The 17,694-nt window shown below is 48.5% G+C and overlaps 2 protein-coding genes across 7 annotated transcripts in view; both read left to right on the plus strand.

The window, feature by feature from the left end:
* The window catches only part of arhgap29a (Rho GTPase activating protein 29a), a 46,989-nt gene extending 30,178 nt beyond the window's left edge, over positions 1-16,811 (plus strand). For 4 of the 5 annotated variants that reach the window (XM_042067885.1, XM_042067890.1, XM_042067887.1 and 1 more), the window contains 18 exons: positions 168-228; positions 859-1,005; positions 1,759-1,823; positions 2,014-2,124; positions 2,484-2,564; positions 4,097-4,279; positions 5,331-5,468; positions 5,818-6,008; positions 8,123-8,292; positions 10,183-10,311; positions 11,482-11,583; positions 12,071-12,234; positions 12,551-12,739; positions 12,876-13,013; positions 13,442-13,674; positions 13,947-14,262; positions 14,380-14,491; positions 14,624-16,811. In XM_042067885.1, the coding sequence (XP_041923819.1) occupies positions 168-228; positions 859-1,005; positions 1,759-1,823; positions 2,014-2,124; positions 2,484-2,564; positions 4,097-4,279; positions 5,331-5,468; positions 5,818-6,008; positions 8,123-8,292; positions 10,183-10,311; positions 11,482-11,583; positions 12,071-12,234; positions 12,551-12,739; positions 12,876-13,013; positions 13,442-13,674; positions 13,947-14,262; positions 14,380-14,491; positions 14,624-15,717 (3,624 nt within the window). In that variant the 3' untranslated portion in view covers positions 15,718-16,811. The remainder of the gene's footprint in view (positions 1-167; positions 229-858; positions 1,006-1,758; positions 1,824-2,013; positions 2,125-2,483; positions 2,565-4,096; positions 4,280-5,330; positions 5,469-5,817; positions 6,009-8,122; positions 8,293-10,182; positions 10,312-11,481; positions 11,584-12,070; positions 12,235-12,550; positions 12,740-12,875; positions 13,014-13,441; positions 13,675-13,946; positions 14,263-14,379; positions 14,492-14,623) is intronic. The other variant, XM_042067886.1, reaches the window with a different exon arrangement.
* A 518-nt stretch (positions 16,812-17,329) lies between these two features.
* The window catches only part of abca4a (ATP-binding cassette, sub-family A (ABC1), member 4a), a 53,265-nt gene continuing 52,900 nt past the window's right edge, over positions 17,330-17,694 (plus strand). For both annotated transcript variants that reach the window (XM_042068242.1, XM_042068243.1), the window contains exon 1: positions 17,330-17,474. The gene's annotated coding sequence lies outside the window, so the exon portion shown is untranslated. The remainder of the gene's footprint in view (positions 17,475-17,694) is intronic.

A 17,694-nucleotide genomic window follows, 5' to 3' on the forward strand; every position in this document is an offset into this window, starting at 1 on the left:
GTAAAAAAAGATGACCCGTGCGTTAGTAGGGCATGGGCAGGGCTGGGCAGGGGGGGCAGATGCTTGTTTACCGCACGGCTCGAGGGCCTCTTTCCTGTCTGTCTGGACACCATGATCCTCCCCACCTCGCGCCACTGACCCGGCCCCCCATTGTCTCTCCCTTGCAGTCCTTTGAAAACCTGTGCGTGGAGTCCGGAGGGTCCGGACCAGAGAAGGATGATCCCCCAGGTAAGGGTCAGCCCGCCGCCGCGGCTCGCACAGACCGCTGGGTTCTGGGTCAACGCTTGTGGGTGTGTGGTCTGCTTTGGGTTAGGGGCCTGTGGGGGGAGAACATGCCTTCGTAGGTCATTTCATGCCTTGTGTTCTGTGGTTAGACTCCAACTCTGACATGCTAGGAAGCAGTGCTCAGACCCATTCCACTTCAAGAATGTACACAAGCCCCACCAACTCAGCAGTTTACTGGTACAAGTGTGTGTGTGTGTGTGTGTGTGTCCATGGATAAAGGGCTTTAGCCACTGTGTGTGTATAAGTAGGGAGCATTACCCTGCCCTGGTATAGTTTCCTGTCATAAGGCCGTCATAACCAATCCCCTGTCAGAGCTGCTTAGCGTCAGTCTGAATTAAGGTGACCCCCTCTGGCTATGTGCGCACACCAACACACCCCCCCCCCACACACACACACACACACACACACAGATGCATGCGCACAGCTAGCTACACAAAGGTCAATGGAGTTTTTTTATGGCTCACACTTCTGGTGACCTTGCCAGCTACATCTGTACATATGAAGCACAGGAACTATAACATAATTCTGACTGATGTGTGTGTGTGTGTGTGTGCGTGTGCGTGCGTGTGGCAGGTCCATCTCCGCCGGCGCGGGTGGAGGAGGTGGATACAGTACTTCACGGGAGCCTCACTGGCGTGGAGTCTGCGCTGCTCTACGCAAAGGCCTGGTCCAAGTACACCAAGGACCTGCTCAGCTGGGTGGAGAAGCGCATCAGCCTGGGTACGTACACTGGCCTCAGATCAGGGCCCGGAAAACTGTGTCCTTGGCTCTTCAAAGCCTAAATGAGTAATCAAGTCTTTATGATGAACTGTATAACTTTTTATCAAGTGTGTTGATAAAGTGTTAAAAGTACTCCCATCAATCATTAATCAGTACTTATTAATTCCTCATTGCGGGGAACTAAGGACAGTAGGATAAAGCTGTCTCCGAGTCAGCCCGTTTGAGTGACCTTTGGCTGACTATGACGATCCATGACCCTATGGCAGTGTAGGCGGTAGGAACCTCAGTGACCTTACCCTGAACCATCTCTAAGAAAAACCAGCCCTCCACTCCCCATTGGTGTCAGAAGGGTTATGGAGAGAGAGGCGCAGTGGTACAGCATGTTATACATTGATAAAGCTTTGCAACATCAGCTCAGCGCACATGTCTGGTCCATATCATTGATAATGGCTGATAGTGGCGACAGTACTGATGCTCGCTGTACCCAGGTCAGTGCTGGGGCCCGTGTGGGATGCAGGCTTTGTCTCCTAACCTCACCTCTCTGCCCAGGGCGGAACAGTCGTTAGCGGACATGAATCTGCCGTTTTTGGGGCTGGTTTATGTACACACTGACAGAACTGAGGCTGTGTGTTTGCTTTACGCGCGGACTTCACACGCCAGATGCTGGGAACGCCATTTCTTTTTTTTTTTCTTTCCCAGTATTTATTTTTTTTGCTGACCTTTTCTGTGATTTACTTTGCTTTCTTTGTTTAGATATCGAGTGCGCCAAGAGCTTTGCCAAAATGGCCGAATCTGCAAAGACGCTCGCCAGCCAACAGGTTATTTTTCCTCTTTTTTACGATTTGTCTCAGCTACTGTTTTAAATACATCAAATACACAATTTAACCAGCATACTGTAGAAACATTAGGAACAACACGTTGCCATAGGGCTGTGAAATGATAAATTAGGTGCATCTAACCAGGAAGCTGTCTTATTTTGTCCTTTTTCCTCATCATCGGGTCCTGAAGGAGTTCATGCCATTCAAAGAGATCTACACGGCGGCATTTAAGAACGACATTGAGTACAGCCATGTCATCCTGCACACTACCGCCGCCCTGCAGGCTAATAAGTTTATCCAGGTAACACCCCACCCCCTCCATCTTCTGGACCTCTGGACCTGTGTCATTCTGAACAGGCCTGTGTGTCCATATGACGGGTTTTCTGATTGATGTTGACTGTGTCATTCTGAACAGGCCTGTGTGCCCGTATGACCGGTCTTCTGATTGATGTTGACTGTGTCATTCTGAACAGGCCTGTGTGTCCATATGACGGGTTTTCTGATTGATGTTGACTGTGTCATTCTGAACAGGCCTGTGTGCCCGTATGACCGGTCTTCTGATTGATGTTGACTGTGTCATTCTGAACAGGCCTGTGTGCCCATATGACCGGTCTTCTGATTGATGTTGACTGTGTGCCTGTGCTCTCCACTCCCCCATAGCCGCTCCAGTCCAGGAAGAGTGAGCTGGACAGACTGAGGAAGGAGGTCAAGGAGCAGTGGCAGAGGGAGCAGAAGAAAATGGTGGGTGTCAGAGGGAGCAGAGTTGAAAGGTCATCGGTGTGTGTCAGGAGTTATGTTCCTGAAAATGACTCTACCTTGCTGAAATGATCTGAAATGACTTCGATGTTTATTACAAGTCATTTTATGAGAGATTTGTGGAGGTTTTGTTTTTATCATGACACCTTCAACTCTGTGAGAACTATCAGAATCACACATTTAATATGTTATTGCATCACCTCGTGTGTGTAAACTGCAACTGCATGTCTTAAAAATGTTGGTCCACATCGTGTGAATCTACAACAGACTTTTTTATAGGTCCATAGTTTTCCCGTGGCCCTTTCGGAGCCATTTCCTCCACTATCTAGTTACCTTCATTAAAATGTCATAGCTGGCAATCTAATCAGCTATGATTTGCTAAAGCGTTAAATTAACAAAGCTTCCATTTCATCATCAGATCTTTTGTAGTTTTAATCACAGCAGACTTCCCGCTGAAACCTCTAACATAATTGCAGTGAAAGACCAGAGGCAAACAAATAGGTCATAGCCTATTTTCACAAGCGTAACATAGCCTCATAGACTTGAGGATAGTTGTTTGTAAGTCACAACACAAAGAGTGTAGCTCATGAAGAGGGAAGTCAGTGTCAGCGTTAGCACTTGCAAGGTCCTCTTGCAGTTCAGTGTTGTCAAGCCTCGAGCATTAGGCAATCACAACAAGCACTTACGTAAATGGGGCCACAAGTGCTTTGAGTGATGTGGTGAGCTAACTGCTAGTATGTGTGACGAGCGGTCTCGTATCGCTCCTTGGCATCAGGGTGGCAGACTGAGCGTGATCTGGGGTTGTTGTGAGAATGCCGCTCCTTGGAAGAGGGGCAGGATGTTTAGCAGCTCAACACCTAGAAGCAGAACTGGGCTCTGAGGAAGTGGCACGACAGCACCAGCGTCAGGGATGTGGGTATGGCAGCGTGTGGAGAGGGGGGCATAGGGGGCACTGTACATTGTGTTCACTTAAGTGACCATGTCCTCTCCTGTAGCGCTGGGCAAGCATGTGTTTACTTTAATGTTACGTAGCACAGTGGAATATGGAAGAGGTCTGTTGTGTTTGTGATGGATGATTAAAGTTTGTGCGTGTGTGTGTGTGTGTGTGTGTGTGTGCGCGCGCATGTATACATGTGTGTGCAGTGTGGAGAGCACTTTCATGCATGCTGGCACTGAAAATTAGGAAGTGAACTTAGCTGTGTGGAGTCAACAGCAGTTTTGTAACACATGCGTGTGTGTGTGTGTGTGTGTGTGTGCAAAGCAAACTGTGTATTGCTCTGCTTAGTGTTCAGGATGGTATGCTTGTGTTTCCATGTTGACCAGTCGGTGTTAATACCTTTCTTTTTTCTCTGTGTGTTTGTATGTGTATGTATGTGCATGTGTGTGTGTGCGTGTGTGTGCGTGTGTGTGTGGGTGCGTGTGTGTGCGTGTGTGTGGGTGCGTGTGTGTGGGTGCGTGTGTGTGTGGGTGCGTGTGTGTGTGTGTATGTATGTGCGTGCGTGTGTGTGTGTGTCCAGCACGAGGCGGACAGTGCCCTGAGGAAGGCGCGGCTGCTGCAGGCCCAGCGGCAGGAGGAGTACGAGAAGGCGCGCCACTCCACCAGCCGGGCGGAGGAGGAGGCCTCGGGAGCAGGGTCCGGCGGAGCCGCCAGCAAACAGCTGGACAAGAGGAGGCGTCTGGAGGAAGAGGCGCTGCAGAAGGTCCGCAGCTGCTAACGCTGTCCCAAAATACACACTCACATATGTGTTCCTAATACACACACACACACACACACACACACTCACACTCACATATGTGTTCCACACACACTCACACTCACACTCACCCTCACACCGCTGTTACCTGCACTCTCACACACACACTCACACACACACACACACACACATATAAATGTATACTCGGATGGTTGCTTACACAGGGATGTGGGTACAAACACACAAAAACATGCATGTAAACATATGGGGCCAGTTTCTTGTACAGGGGTTAAGTCTGGTCCAAGACAAAGCTTTTTTATCAGAGATTTCTATTGAAGTTCTCTTTTAGTCGAGGATTAGGCTTAATCCGTGCATTGGGAAACTGGCTCAAAAAGTATGAGGAACTGTTTTGGGGACATTGCATGAAAACCCCTTTTGTGATGGGATTTTTAGGAGTGTGAACATCAAATCAGAAGACAAAGTCCTTCCTCGCCTTGGTGCCAAGGAAACAGAAAACGTACAAAAAAACAAACAAACAAAACAAATGATAGGTTTCACTTTACCTCTGCTGGCTGGATTATTGGCCACTCCAAAGCATCACTTAGGACTCTCATGTCAGCTCTCACACGACACTGTGGCGCTGCAGAGCCAGAAATAGCCAGCCCCCGTTGGGCAGTCTCGTCCATCTAGCCATTATGGTATCAGTCTGACTGGAGACGCCACAGAAAAACACAGCCACTCCATGACCTTAGATTGACCAGTGATGACAAGAACCTGTCATAGCTTTGAGCGTAAATCCCTTGAACGCAAGGCCTGAAAACGCCACTCTGACTTTGGTGTCGGTCTTAAATCATTTCAAAACGCCATTTATAGCTCAGAGTGGGTGTGTTTCCCATTTTGGTTTGGAAATGAGGAAGTCTGAGGAGCGAGAAAAGGAAAGAGGAGGTTTGCGTTGGCACTGAGTTTGCCAGATCGAGGCGGGCGTGTGTGTTGTCTGAGGATGGTCTGTTGGTTTGCTGTCTGACTGGCTGTCTGACTGACCGCTCGTTGTTGGCAGGCGGAGGAAGCCAAGGAGCACTGCAGGGCCTGCGTGAACGATGTGGCTGTGAAGAAGGTGGACCTGGCCAAAGCCAAGAGACAAATCCTGACCCAGGTCCGCGAGCTGGTGTTTCAGTGCGACCTGACACTGAAAGCGGTGAGTTCACTAAACAGACACACACACACACACACACACACACCTGTACAAACGCAATCATATACACACAACCATCAGACTTATGTCTATATATGTCCATCATGTCATCTATTAATACTAGTCAAATAGTGAGTTTTATATCATACCAGTTTTTGATATAATGTAACTATTTGTAGCTGCTGTATTGGGTTTAATTTAAAACCATTTAGATAAAGTACACAGACATCTGTACAAGTGTTTATATGACACATGGAAATAAATGAAAGAATCCAGCTCACTCTGTCTGACCGATCCAAGTGATGCCGGTATATGACGTGTGTGCCCCCCCTCCCCCTCTCCGCTCCTCCAGGTGACGGTCAACTGGTTCCAGATGCAGCAGGCCCAGGTGGTGTCGCTGCCGGTCAACTACCAGTCCCTGTGTGAGAGCGCCAAGCTCTATGAGCCGGGCCAGCGTTACTCGGAGTTCGTCAGGAGCCTCCCCACGGACCGGAGCCGAGGAGAGTCCTTCACCTACGACCTGCCTGCCACGCAGAACTCTGGGTGAGTGGACGTGCACACATTCTTACTAACGTGATTCCACACACACTCTTTCAGCTTCTAAATATACATGCGTATTGTGTTTACATTCTTGTACTGCGTTGTACACATCCATCACTGATAGAGCAAGTTGCCAACAACACCATGGACATTTAATAACATATAGGGAAAAGAAATGTGTCTGGACTATAGCCACTGTGAGTTGATTTGGATGAAGGCATCTGCTGCTCAGTAAATCAATGTCAAGGTTAAGATATAGTCACAACACACTGGCATGCAGGAGTTATCGTTGTGGTAGTGAACAAGCAGAATGCAGGGCTGCACACTGTTAGATGCTCCACATCTGCACACTGTTAGATGCTCCCGTAAACCTTATTTTTACAGTGCCTGACGGAAATCTATAGGGTCGAAACGTTGCTGAATAAAGTTTATGGGAGCGTCTAACAGTGTGCAGAACTTTTTTCCTTTTGATTTTTATCTTCTGTGTGGTAGTGAATGTCTTGTCTGCGCTAGAGTTGTGGTTCTAAAAGGGGAATTGAGAGAGCAATGTTTGAAGAAAGAGCTTTCTGTGGCCAACCTGCATTTACTGAACACTTGAGTGCCGTGCTGAGTGATGCGCACTAAAAAAAGTAGAGGAGGATTGTGTGAGAGAATGAGAGAATGGCTGAGTCAGAGAGAGAGAGGTGGAGAGAATTCCAACAGTAATTGTGTTGGAAAGTGGCAGAGAGAGAGAGTGAAAGAGCAAGAGAGAGAGAGAGAGAGAGAGAGAGAGAGATTTAATGGGCATGAGAAATGTTGAGAGAGGGGATGGGGCGAACGAGAGAGAGGGATTTTTGTTGGAGGAGGAAAGAGGGAGAGAGGGATTGCGTCGGACAAATTCTAACACAATTGACTAGGCGCCCACAGGCCTTCCTGAGGAAATGGCTGTGGTCGGAGGAGCGAAGGATAGAGCGGGGGCCAGAGAAAGAAAGAAAGAAAGAAAGAAAGAGAGAGAGAGAGAGAGAGAGAATGGTAAAGCCAGATAGCCATAGAGGTCCTGAGAGGCAGAGTGGCACAGAAGCTGAGGCAGTACGGAGTAGAGGGGGTTTGGTCAGCTCTGTTTTCACTACGCAGGGTCACCACACCCTCACTGCCCGCTGGACCGCAGCAACAACAACACAAATCACTGAGCCCTCCGCTTCCCCCTGCCTCACCACCAACCGACCCCACACACACACACACACACACACACACACACGCATGCCCCTGCACCACTCCCCTGGCCACAACACACACTCAAACACTATTCATTGACACCTCTGACCGCTCTGATTGAGCTAGAAAGCTAGCTAGAAACATGGTTTCCAGTTTACGTTAAAGGTAACATTGCATACATGCACTTTACACCTTTGGTTTGCCCATTATGTCTCTGTCATTCATGTTCAAACCAACCTGTAACATTCTTAGATCCGCATTCTCTCGCACACAACTTTTTAAGCTGTCACTAGTGAGACCGAGTTTCAAAAGGGGATTTTTTTGTCTCGGGGGTGGGCTTGTAAAACGGGGTCCGTGTCCAGTTTGGGGTGGCAGCGACAGACGCTGGTGTGGAGGTGACAGGCTTTTGTTGTGGAGGGTGGAGGGGAGCCTTGTTTCCTTCACTTCCTCCTGCCAGATCCTGCCCGCTGATCAAAAGGGGCCCCTGGCCAGACAGCAGAGAGTGTGTGTGGGAAAGGCAGAACTTCACACATCAGCGTGGTCATCACCACCACGTGTCTGTGACCGCTGAAAAACATGCTGTCGACAAACACTCAGCAAAAAAGACACACGTATTCACATTCTCACACTCACACACACTGTTCACACACACAAACAAACAAACACATGCGCTTACATACAGGATGCCAAAACAGGTGGATGACTTCATGTGTATATCTGGAACTATCTGATTACAACCATTTTTTCCATTAGCGAATCAAGAGGGTTGCTACAACATGCTTAACAGGGCTCCCTGAACGCTTCTGACGCTTCTTGTCCACTTCTTGTTCTTGTTCTTGTTCTTGTTCTTGTTCTTCTTCTTCTTGTTCTTGTTCTTCTTCTCACTTGACGACAGGTTCTTTTTCCTCTCCCTGTTCCTCCAGGTTCCCCTTCAAGCAGTCGATGAGCAGCAGCCACTCGTCTCATGGGAACCTGTCGCAGGTGTCCGTGACCTCAGGGGACTTCCTGGGCACAGACGAGGTGGAGAGCCCACTCCACTCACGGCCGGCCAAGATTGCCGAGAGGCGCTCGAACAGCAGCACCGACATCCAAGGCAAGTCCTCTCCGCTGGAGAAAAACAAACACACTACATTCAGCAACATTAACAGCTTTCATTTGTCGGTTGACTTTATATACCTCTCTTACATATCTAGTCTGGATTTGTATTCTTAAACAAAGCTGTTGGCACATGATACTCTTTACCCGAAAGTTTCCTCGACATATTTTAGCAATAAAATATTTGTAAAAAGTGGAAGGGTAACATACATAGATCTAGTATGGGACAGAAATATAAGGCAAAGCAAAACATAATTCATAGTGTGAAATATAATTAGAACTCAGTTTGAGAAGAACAGCAAATAAAACACATCAGATATGCGCATGACTAATGTGGAATGTTCCCTTTGTGCCCTAGTGCCCTAGTGTTCAGGCATGAAGACATTCCGCCAACTTTTTGACACATTCTGTTCCCTGTTTTTATTTGCCATTGTCACTCCCTCTCAGAACTCTAGCCTAGTGGTTAGCAATGTCAATTCAAATTGCATTACAATACAGTGTGGCTCACTTTTGCTAAATGCTCCCTTAAGTGAAGTGTAGCCTGTGGAATACACACCCAGAGCTAACCCCCCCCCCCCCCCCCCCCCTCAAACACACACACACACACACACCTCACCTCACAGACACACGATCACACCCTCTCCCTTTCTGGCTAGATTGTTTGAGTTTAGAGTTTAGAGTTTAAACTCGCTAATGAGTTTAGATCATATCTGCCCCCACACACCTCTCCCCTAATACTAACTGCCTCCTACAGCCAGATGAATGTGTTACCATTGAAATGAAAGGGAGCCATTGACAGATTGTTAAGCTCACAATGGCTGCTGCTCAGGTGGTTGTGCTGGAGGTAGGAGATTATACGTGTAAATCTGTGTGGAATGAGCAAAATGTTTTTAGAAGCCAAAGGCAGTTTGAAGGTTCCTGAATAGGTGTTATTTATTTTCATGTACACCAAGTAAAATGTAAAAAGGTGTCTTCAGATTCAAATCTTGAAGCTCGTAAGAACTTTCAAAGGAGCTTGAGAATGTGCCCGTATCAAAAAGTTGAAAGCGCTCCTTTGCTGTGCTGTAGAGCATGAATAGGAAGCACAGGGTCTCCACAAGGCTCTCCCTTGTTAATAATGTTGATGAACATGATGAGACGGGATCTATGCTGGGGTTAGAATGAGGGGGACTGGCCTCTGGAGAGAAGGGCTCGTCTCGGCTTCTGGTTGAGGGTGTGGCTGTTGCTAATGGTGTGTGTGTGTGTGTGTGTGTGTGTGTGTTGGGGGTGAGGTGAGGCTTCTGAGATGTGATCTATGCTCTGCTCAATGGGACGTCTGCTAATGCCCTGAGGGGTGACTCAGGTAGCCTGTAAGGCTGGAGACGAGGTGAAGAATTCTATGTGTGTGAGAGAGAGAGAGTCTGTAAGGAGCTGGCTTGTCTCGGCTCCCTGCTGTGTGCCACCAGGGCTCGGCTGCCGAGGTCATCCTTGTGGCTGGACATTAACACTGTCTTGTCCTCCAATGACTCCTTTATTTACAGAACCTCCCTCCCTCTATCTCTACATCTGTCTCCCTCTCTCTCTCTCTCTGCCCTCTCACTTTCAAACCCTTGTTTAGAGTGAGCTGAGAGCTTTGCTCTTGGTCTGGCCTATTTATAGGAGTCTGACAGATATGCCACATACATAATTAAAGATTGATTAGAGGCCTAGCACGCGGCCGAGGCCAAGATAGATCCATTGATTAGATGATGTGCACACTAAGATGATAATCGTTAAAGGTCATATGACCTATTGGTGAGGGGAAAAAGTTGTAGGAAAAAAAACAATGTTGACAGATTTGTGTTTGAAGGTCTTCACTTCCTATTGTGTAACACTGACGTTGGTCCATGTGTGTGTTCTGTGGCTGCAGCTCTGAGGATACAGGGCCCGTTTCGAGCGTGGGGAGCAGGAAACCAGGGTGGGGGCATGTGCAGCGACTCGGAGAGTGCAGGCGGCAGCAGCGAGTCCAGATCCATGGACTCTCCTACAGCCAGTCCAGGTAGGCCCCGCACTCTCTCTCTCTCTCTCTCTCTCTCCCTCTCTCTCTCTCTCTCTCTCCTATAGCCAGCCCAGGTAGGGCCTGCACTCTCTCTCTCTCCCTCTCTCTCTCTTTCTCTCTCTCTCTCTCTCTCCCAAACACTATCTTTCATCTGGTAAGCACCCCGAGGCTGTTGGTGTGCACAGCTGCCATCGGGTCCCTCCTCCTCCTCCACCACCATTCCACACGTCAAAGCCTCTCTATCAACACCGAGCTGACTGACGTCGTCTGGGCCTGCTGACAGTTATGACACACAGACAAGTCATGGGCTCAAGCGTGCATGCTGAGCCTCACGTACTGCGGCATCCTCTCCTCGCCCCCGGGGGAAGCTCACTCTGGGCCCTGCAAAAATGTGCTGAGCACTAATGCAACTCAGGCTAACATCTGCTGTAGAAGATACTCCTGTGGTTTAACCACCACTCTTGATCTTTTGACAAACAATCACTTAAAAACCCCAACACTGAATACCAGCTCATTTCCTTCAGTATTAACAATGCTCATAAATGCTGAAGATGCTAACAGACTGTTTGCATAGAGTAGAAGTGTTAAGCCTTTTAGAACTAAGTGGCACATTATTTCTCGGTGCATATCCAATCCAATGTCTAATAGACACCTCATGTTGATTAACTCCTTTTGTGCTGATTTCATTAAACAACAAATCTGGGCTGTTTGTGAAGGATCTCTCCTTTAATATTCCCATCTCATGACGGCTTTGTCCCGGCATCCTGTGAAATGCCAGGAATGCAGTGGCAGATATGTCTGGGATGGGCGGCTCAATCAGGTCATTATCGGCCAGTCTGGGAGGCAGGGTGGAGGGATTGATCAGTGAATAGAGGTGTGAATCACCCTTGATGCCCCTGCCGGGTGGTCTTTTGCTTGGGCTATGATCCCCATGCACAACGCCCCCCCAAGCCCCCACCCCCCTGCTCCCATACATGCAAACCCCCCCCCTCTCCTCCCCTGATCTGACAACACGCCCCTCAGATCAGCCCACGCCTCTTAAAAACCCCAACAGCCTCAAGGTGTTTGCCACACACACACACATACACTTTACGGATATCGGTAGCCAAAGAAGGTGTCTTGCTGCTGCTACTACTGGGATGACCATGGGATTTTTCTGTTTGGTCCCAGGGGATTTCAAGAGGAGGCTGCCGCGGACCCCTTCCACGGGCACTATGTCCTCAGCGGACGACCTGGACGAGAGGGAGCCCCCATCCCCCTCAGACAACGGTGGTGAGTGTCCGCTTGGTTGCAGTGTGGTGCAAATGACACGCGGCATGCAAGGTCAACCATTTTGTTTTCTGCACGCGTGTCAGTATCAGTTGGCTGTTTCCTTTTGTTGTCACGTCCTTTGTGTGAAAATATGCAGACGAGACTGCACAGAGTGTAGAATTTTAAGAATGTCCTTTATAGTGACTGTTGTAGGTATTCATGCGCATACACACACACACACACACTCACACACAGATACACACACAGTCTCACACACACACTGAAAGGATAGTGTAGACTTTTTCTTTGACTGAACAATGCTGTTAAGAAATTGTGTCACGCACTTTGAGGAGGTGGTTTGTGAAGAGGTTGTTTTCTAAAAGGGTTTCATTCACCTTTATTGGAAGTGACGCTCGCTGCAAATGGGAATGTTGAGAGGAGCGTTGCCTGGTTGTCTGCTGGGAGAGGTGCTAAGGCTGTTGTGCTCGTCTTTTCTCTCCGCTGTCAGGCTTGAGTGAAATGGTCACGGAGACTGCCAGCTCCCCTGGACCTTTCCGGAATGCGCAAATGTCCAAGGCGGCCCAGACACACAAGCTGAGGAAACTCCGGGCTCCGTCGAAGTGCAGGGAGTGCGACAGCCTGGTGGTGTTCCATGGAGCCGAGTGTGAGGAGGTGAGTACACACGCACACACACACACACACGCACACACACACACACACACACACACACACACACACACACACACACACACTCCCATTCAGACACACACACTCCCATTCAGACACATCCCTCATACTCAATGACTTCTTTAAAGGTCCTTTTCTCTCCTTTTAGATAGCTCTCTCTACTTTGCATAAATCAAATTAGTTCCAAGCATTCTTGAATGTTTAGAAAAGTGGCCGTTGTTTTAAGCCCGTTACACAACACTCAGGTCCTTGCTTGACTTTGGTGCCACAATTCTTTTTTTTTTCTCCTCCCCTCCTTCAGTGTTCCCTGGCCTGCCACAAGAAGTGCTTGGAAACACTGGCCATTCAGTGCGGCCACAGGAAGCTGCACGGCAAGCTGCACCTGTTTGGCGTCGACTTTGCGCAGACGGCCAAAAACAGCCACGATGGTATTCCTTTCATCATGAAGAAGTGCACATCGGAGATTGAGAACAGGGCACTAAACATCAAGGTATGAACAACATCTTCCGTCACCCAAACAAAATGCATCTCTGGGCATTTCTCTGCCTCTGTCGCGCTGCTAAATTGGTTGTATCTTGAGAGGCAAGTGAACGTGAAAGGCTCTTTTGTTTTGTTTTTCTCCAAAGGGCATCTACCGCGTGAACGGAGCCAAATCTCGGGTGGAGAAGCTGTGCCAGGCGTTTGAGAATGGCAAGGACCTGGTGGAGCTGTCAGACCTCTACCCCCACGATATCAGCAATGTCCTGAAGCTCTACCTGCGACAGGTAGGCATCTTTGGTGGCTCATTCTCTGTTGTAAATAACTATGATATCTATTTATGGAGGACAAAACAGTGTTTCCTTGCATTGGCTTATTTGTGGCGGCCCACCACAATATCAACATTGACAACCACACAATGATTTTCCATATTGTACTATTTAAATTGGATGAAATCCTTTCATTGTAGAGCTATGTGCACCTTTGCACAGTCTCTCTTTGTCTCTCTGTCTCTCTACGGACATGCATGCATGTTTAAAGAAAACATTATTGGCATCATAACCACGCTAAACAGATTTGTTCAAAACTACCAGCTACCACCACAAATAGAATTCAAGTCTGTGGGAAACACTGCAAAATGACTGTGGTTTAAGCCATCCATAATTAAGCTAAGTGTTTGCTAAGCTAATATGTGATCTTCTGTGGTCCCGTGCAGCTCCCGGAGCCTCTCATTCTGTTCCGCTACTACAACGACTTCATCGGCCTGGCCAAGGAGAGCCAGAGCGTCATCGTGGAGGAAGTGGAGGCGTCGCGCGGGTCGCTGGCCTCCGAGACGCGGCAGGTGAGCGTGGAGCTGAACCGCGTCCTCTTCAAGATCCGCGACCTGCTCCGGCAGCTGCCACCGGCCCACTACAAAACACTGCAGTTCTTGGTCGAGCACCTGCACAGGTATGTTTGGACATAAATGTTTTTATTCCCTTCTAGTTGCTCTAAGTGATTTGTTTTGCTTGACCCAAGCTTGACCCATAGTCATAGTTGGGATACAGACACATGCAATGGTATAACAATAGGGCAGTCTCACAAATACTGGGCACAGAGATTCACACAAACCATTTTGCTCATACTGTTTACTATTTTTTGTTACAATTACTCATTGAGGTGATTGAAGTGCATGTGTGGCTCCTAATTTTGTTGTTTTAACAACCACCTGTCCACTCCAGGGTCACCGAGAAGGCCGACGAGAACAAGATGACGGCCAGCAACCTGGGCATTATCTTCGGGCCCACGCTCATCAAGCCGCGGCAGGCTGACGCGGAGGTCTCGCTCTCCTCGCTGGTGGACTACCCCTACCAGGCGCTCATCGTGGAGCTCCTCATCCGCCACTACCAGATGATCTTCGACGCGCCCCTCAGCCCACTGCCCGTCTCGCCCGCGGCCGGCGAGAGCTCGCCGCTGCCCGGCAAGTCGCGCCTCACGGCCCAGGAGAAGGAGCGGCAGCTTAGCCGCCACTCCACGTCTCTGGGGGACATCAAGGAGGTGAGTCTCGGCCCATTGGCCAGGACGTGCGCCGAACCCTGGTCCGAATTTTTGGATGGTGAAGTACAGTTTCTGGTCAAGGCCCATCGGGATGATACAGTTTCTGTGTCTTTGCAGCAGCAAAATGCTAAGATGTATAAGAGGCACTCCTCAGTGATCCCCTCCACGCATCTGATGGATGAGGTGAAAGAGGCCAAGGCCAGGACTGAAGGGAGAGAATATGCACCTGGTCAGTATTGGTGGTAGTACACAGAGAGCCCATAAAATAGATAACACATGTTGCATGGGTGCATGTTTTGAAAGCACTGTAGTGTTTGGGATGATTGCTTGATGGTTTTGTCTCTTGTTTTTTTTTTGACAGCCATGGATACCGTGGACTCGATGTCCATCAACGGGCTCTTATCTGCCAGCACCCCGGACATCCAGAGCTCGCCGCGCTTCCCCCGAATCCCCCAGGTCTCCTCCCTCTGCATCCCCATCTCGTCCTCCTCGCCCGCGGCTTCGCCCACCAGCCCCACCCCTGGCTCTGCCTCCGGCTCTAACCGGGTCCAGATGCGGCCTCCGCGGTCCAAGCTGTCGTCCCGGCCCATCAGCCTGCCTCCCGAGCGGCTGCTGAACGCCCGCAACGCCGCCGATGCCGCCGCCGCCGCCTCGGCTCGCGCCCAGTCGAGGGACGCGGCCATCGAGGAGGCCTCGGAGGAAGAGCCGCAGCCTCAGCAGCAGCAGCAGCCACAGCAGCGGTCAGGGCTCAAGTCTCGGTCCGGCACGGCGCACTACCGGAGCACCTACATCGACACGCAGACGCTGCGCCGCAAATGGGACCGCGAGTACAAGCGCTACGACATCACGGCGCGCACGGCCATGATCGTGGCCAAGCTGCCCGGCCAGGACGCCAGCGCCGGGGGAGACGGGGGCACGGGGGTCGCAGTCCCCGCTACCACCACCACCACGGCCACGACGATCCCGCTGTCGTCGTCGGTGCCCTCGTTGATGCGTTTCTCCGAGCGCATGACTGGAACGGGCAGCTTGAGTCGACAGGGCCGCGGGGCGCTGAGGCGGGAGGGGAACGTGAGCGAGTACAGCCCAGTGCCGACCACCTTCCGTGCCCCGCGCACTCTCCAGCCGCCCCCCGGAACCTTCTACAAGCCGCCCGCCGTGGGCAGGGCCAAGTCCCTCACGGAGATCTCCATCAAGCCCAGAGGGCCGATGGCGTCGGCGAACAGCGCAGAGGACGACGACGATGACGAGGAGGAGGAGGAGGTGTTGGAGATCGAGGTGTCTGTGGATGGGCCGTGCCCAGAGGCGGAGACCCAAAGCCTGGAGCCACACTCCCCATCCCAGTCTCCTAGCTCCAGTCCGGAGGAGCTCAACCAAAGCGAGGCCAAGCCCGTCTACCAGAGACTCCGCTCGCGCCGGCTGCAGGAGTTTGAGCACCGAGAGGCCCATTTTGTATGACCTCGATTCTGATCCCAAGTCAGTTTCCTTGGCCAACGTTCGGTGGCTGAGAGGTTCCTGGTTATCTAAAAAATGTGTCATATTGTACATGAAGAATCACAAAAAAAACTGAACAGACATTGTAAACTGTGAGGAGAACACCACTGAAGTGTTATATATAGTTAATATATACCCTGTTACCTGGAGTCTACAGGCTTAGATGAGGAAAGCCAGGTGGATGAACTGAAAAACTCAAAAGTATGCACTTAGTTTCAGTTGTGTTTCGCGTAGTTCCTTCTTTTAGGTTAAACAGTTTGAAATGTGTTATCAAGATGGAGCTCAGCAACAGAGAAAATATGAACAAGATGTTCAAAATGAACAATGTATTTTTTAACAAAACAAAACATTCAAAATGGGACTGCTAAACAGTTATGGCAGAGTGGAAACCTTTTCTTTCTAAACTGTGCAATTGACCTCACTTGGAGAATATTAGACTGTTGTATAAAATGTACTGTTACTATGCCAAAAATAATTCAACTGTTACTATTGTGTGTATTGTCACTTTATCACCACTGTTTTAATGCACTTACGAGGCTTAATCCAATCATCCCCAATTGTTTTTGTACATTTCTACCATTTTTGTAATGCAGTATTTTATTGTATGTGTACAGTATTACTTGTGTTCAAGTATTCAAAGGACAAATGTTTTAATTTGATATGCTGTATAATCAAAAAATCTAATACAATATTTTGTATTGAACCTTATGTCTAAGTTACATTACTGGATAGCTGCCTGAAATGTGTGGTGAATATTATGGACAATTAGAATCATTCTTTGGGAGGGACGTAACTTCCATTATTATTATTTTTTTTAAATATTGGCTTTAATGTCTTTTCAAAACACATTAAAAAGTTAACTGATGTATGATATGGTGTTTTGTACAAAGTATATTGATATATTTTGCTCACTTCTGGAGTAAGGTCAATAAGGATGTTTATATGTCAAAACAAAACTACTTTTGATATCTGCAGACCCCACTGATTAAGCTCAAGTAAGTGCATTTTCTATGTAAACTGTATATCCCTCAATGTTTTATAAAATATGATCAAAAGGATTCCTCTGCTTATCTTAAATGGTTTAACTCTTCTACAGCATTATTAAGGCACATGTCAGAACACACTTTTGTAATTTATTAAAACTACAGTTCTTGGCTCACAATATTTACAAACTCATGTCAGTGGTCATTTATAATATGTTTCAGCCAAACTAGGTTTATTTGAAGGCATAATATAAGGTGGACATGTGATAACCTAAAATGTGTCATACAAATGAGATTTTTCCCTAGTTCCGTTTGACAAATAGGTGCAGGTTCAGCGCACATGTACTACTTTGCAGTTTTCACAAAGGTCATGGCCCACAGTGGCAAATCTCACTTAGGATAATGAAATTAGTGCTCTTGAATTTGGCCTGAAGATCAAAGGCTCTGTTTACAATCCTTCTGCTTGAAAGCAAAATACAACATTTACACCTCAACATTTAATTTACATTAGGCTATTTGTTGATTCGCTCGCTGCTGGCTGGGCAGGTCCGTGGCAAAATGGATGAAAGGTGTGAGTTAGGTCTCAGCATTCAGCGGGGGATTAAAATAATCTGATTACAACTCCCAGTAGGATCGCACGAAAGCGGCAGCGCACACTCCAACATGGAACGCCGGGCCAAATGCCTATTGTTAAACATTTTATGAGATGTTTCTTTGCGCGAGTATGTCCCCCCTGTGGTAAGTAGACTACGTAAATTCTAATTTTTTTACCAACAGGTATTGTAACTGTAAGGATAAATGCCTGCTATTTGTTCGTGTGTCTTTGAGATAACAAACTCAGTGCCGATAGATAGATGTTACATAACGCTGTCACAAAGACTGAACAGTTTGTTATTCTTACTATGGTGCGCTGAAGCACGATTGTAGCCTATATTCTGTGAGGATAGTCCTTAATTCA

Source organism: Alosa sapidissima, chromosome 17, assembly GCF_018492685.1.
Source record: "Alosa sapidissima isolate fAloSap1 chromosome 17, fAloSap1.pri, whole genome shotgun sequence".
Taxonomy (NCBI): Eukaryota; Metazoa; Chordata; class Actinopteri; order Clupeiformes; family Clupeidae; genus Alosa; species Alosa sapidissima.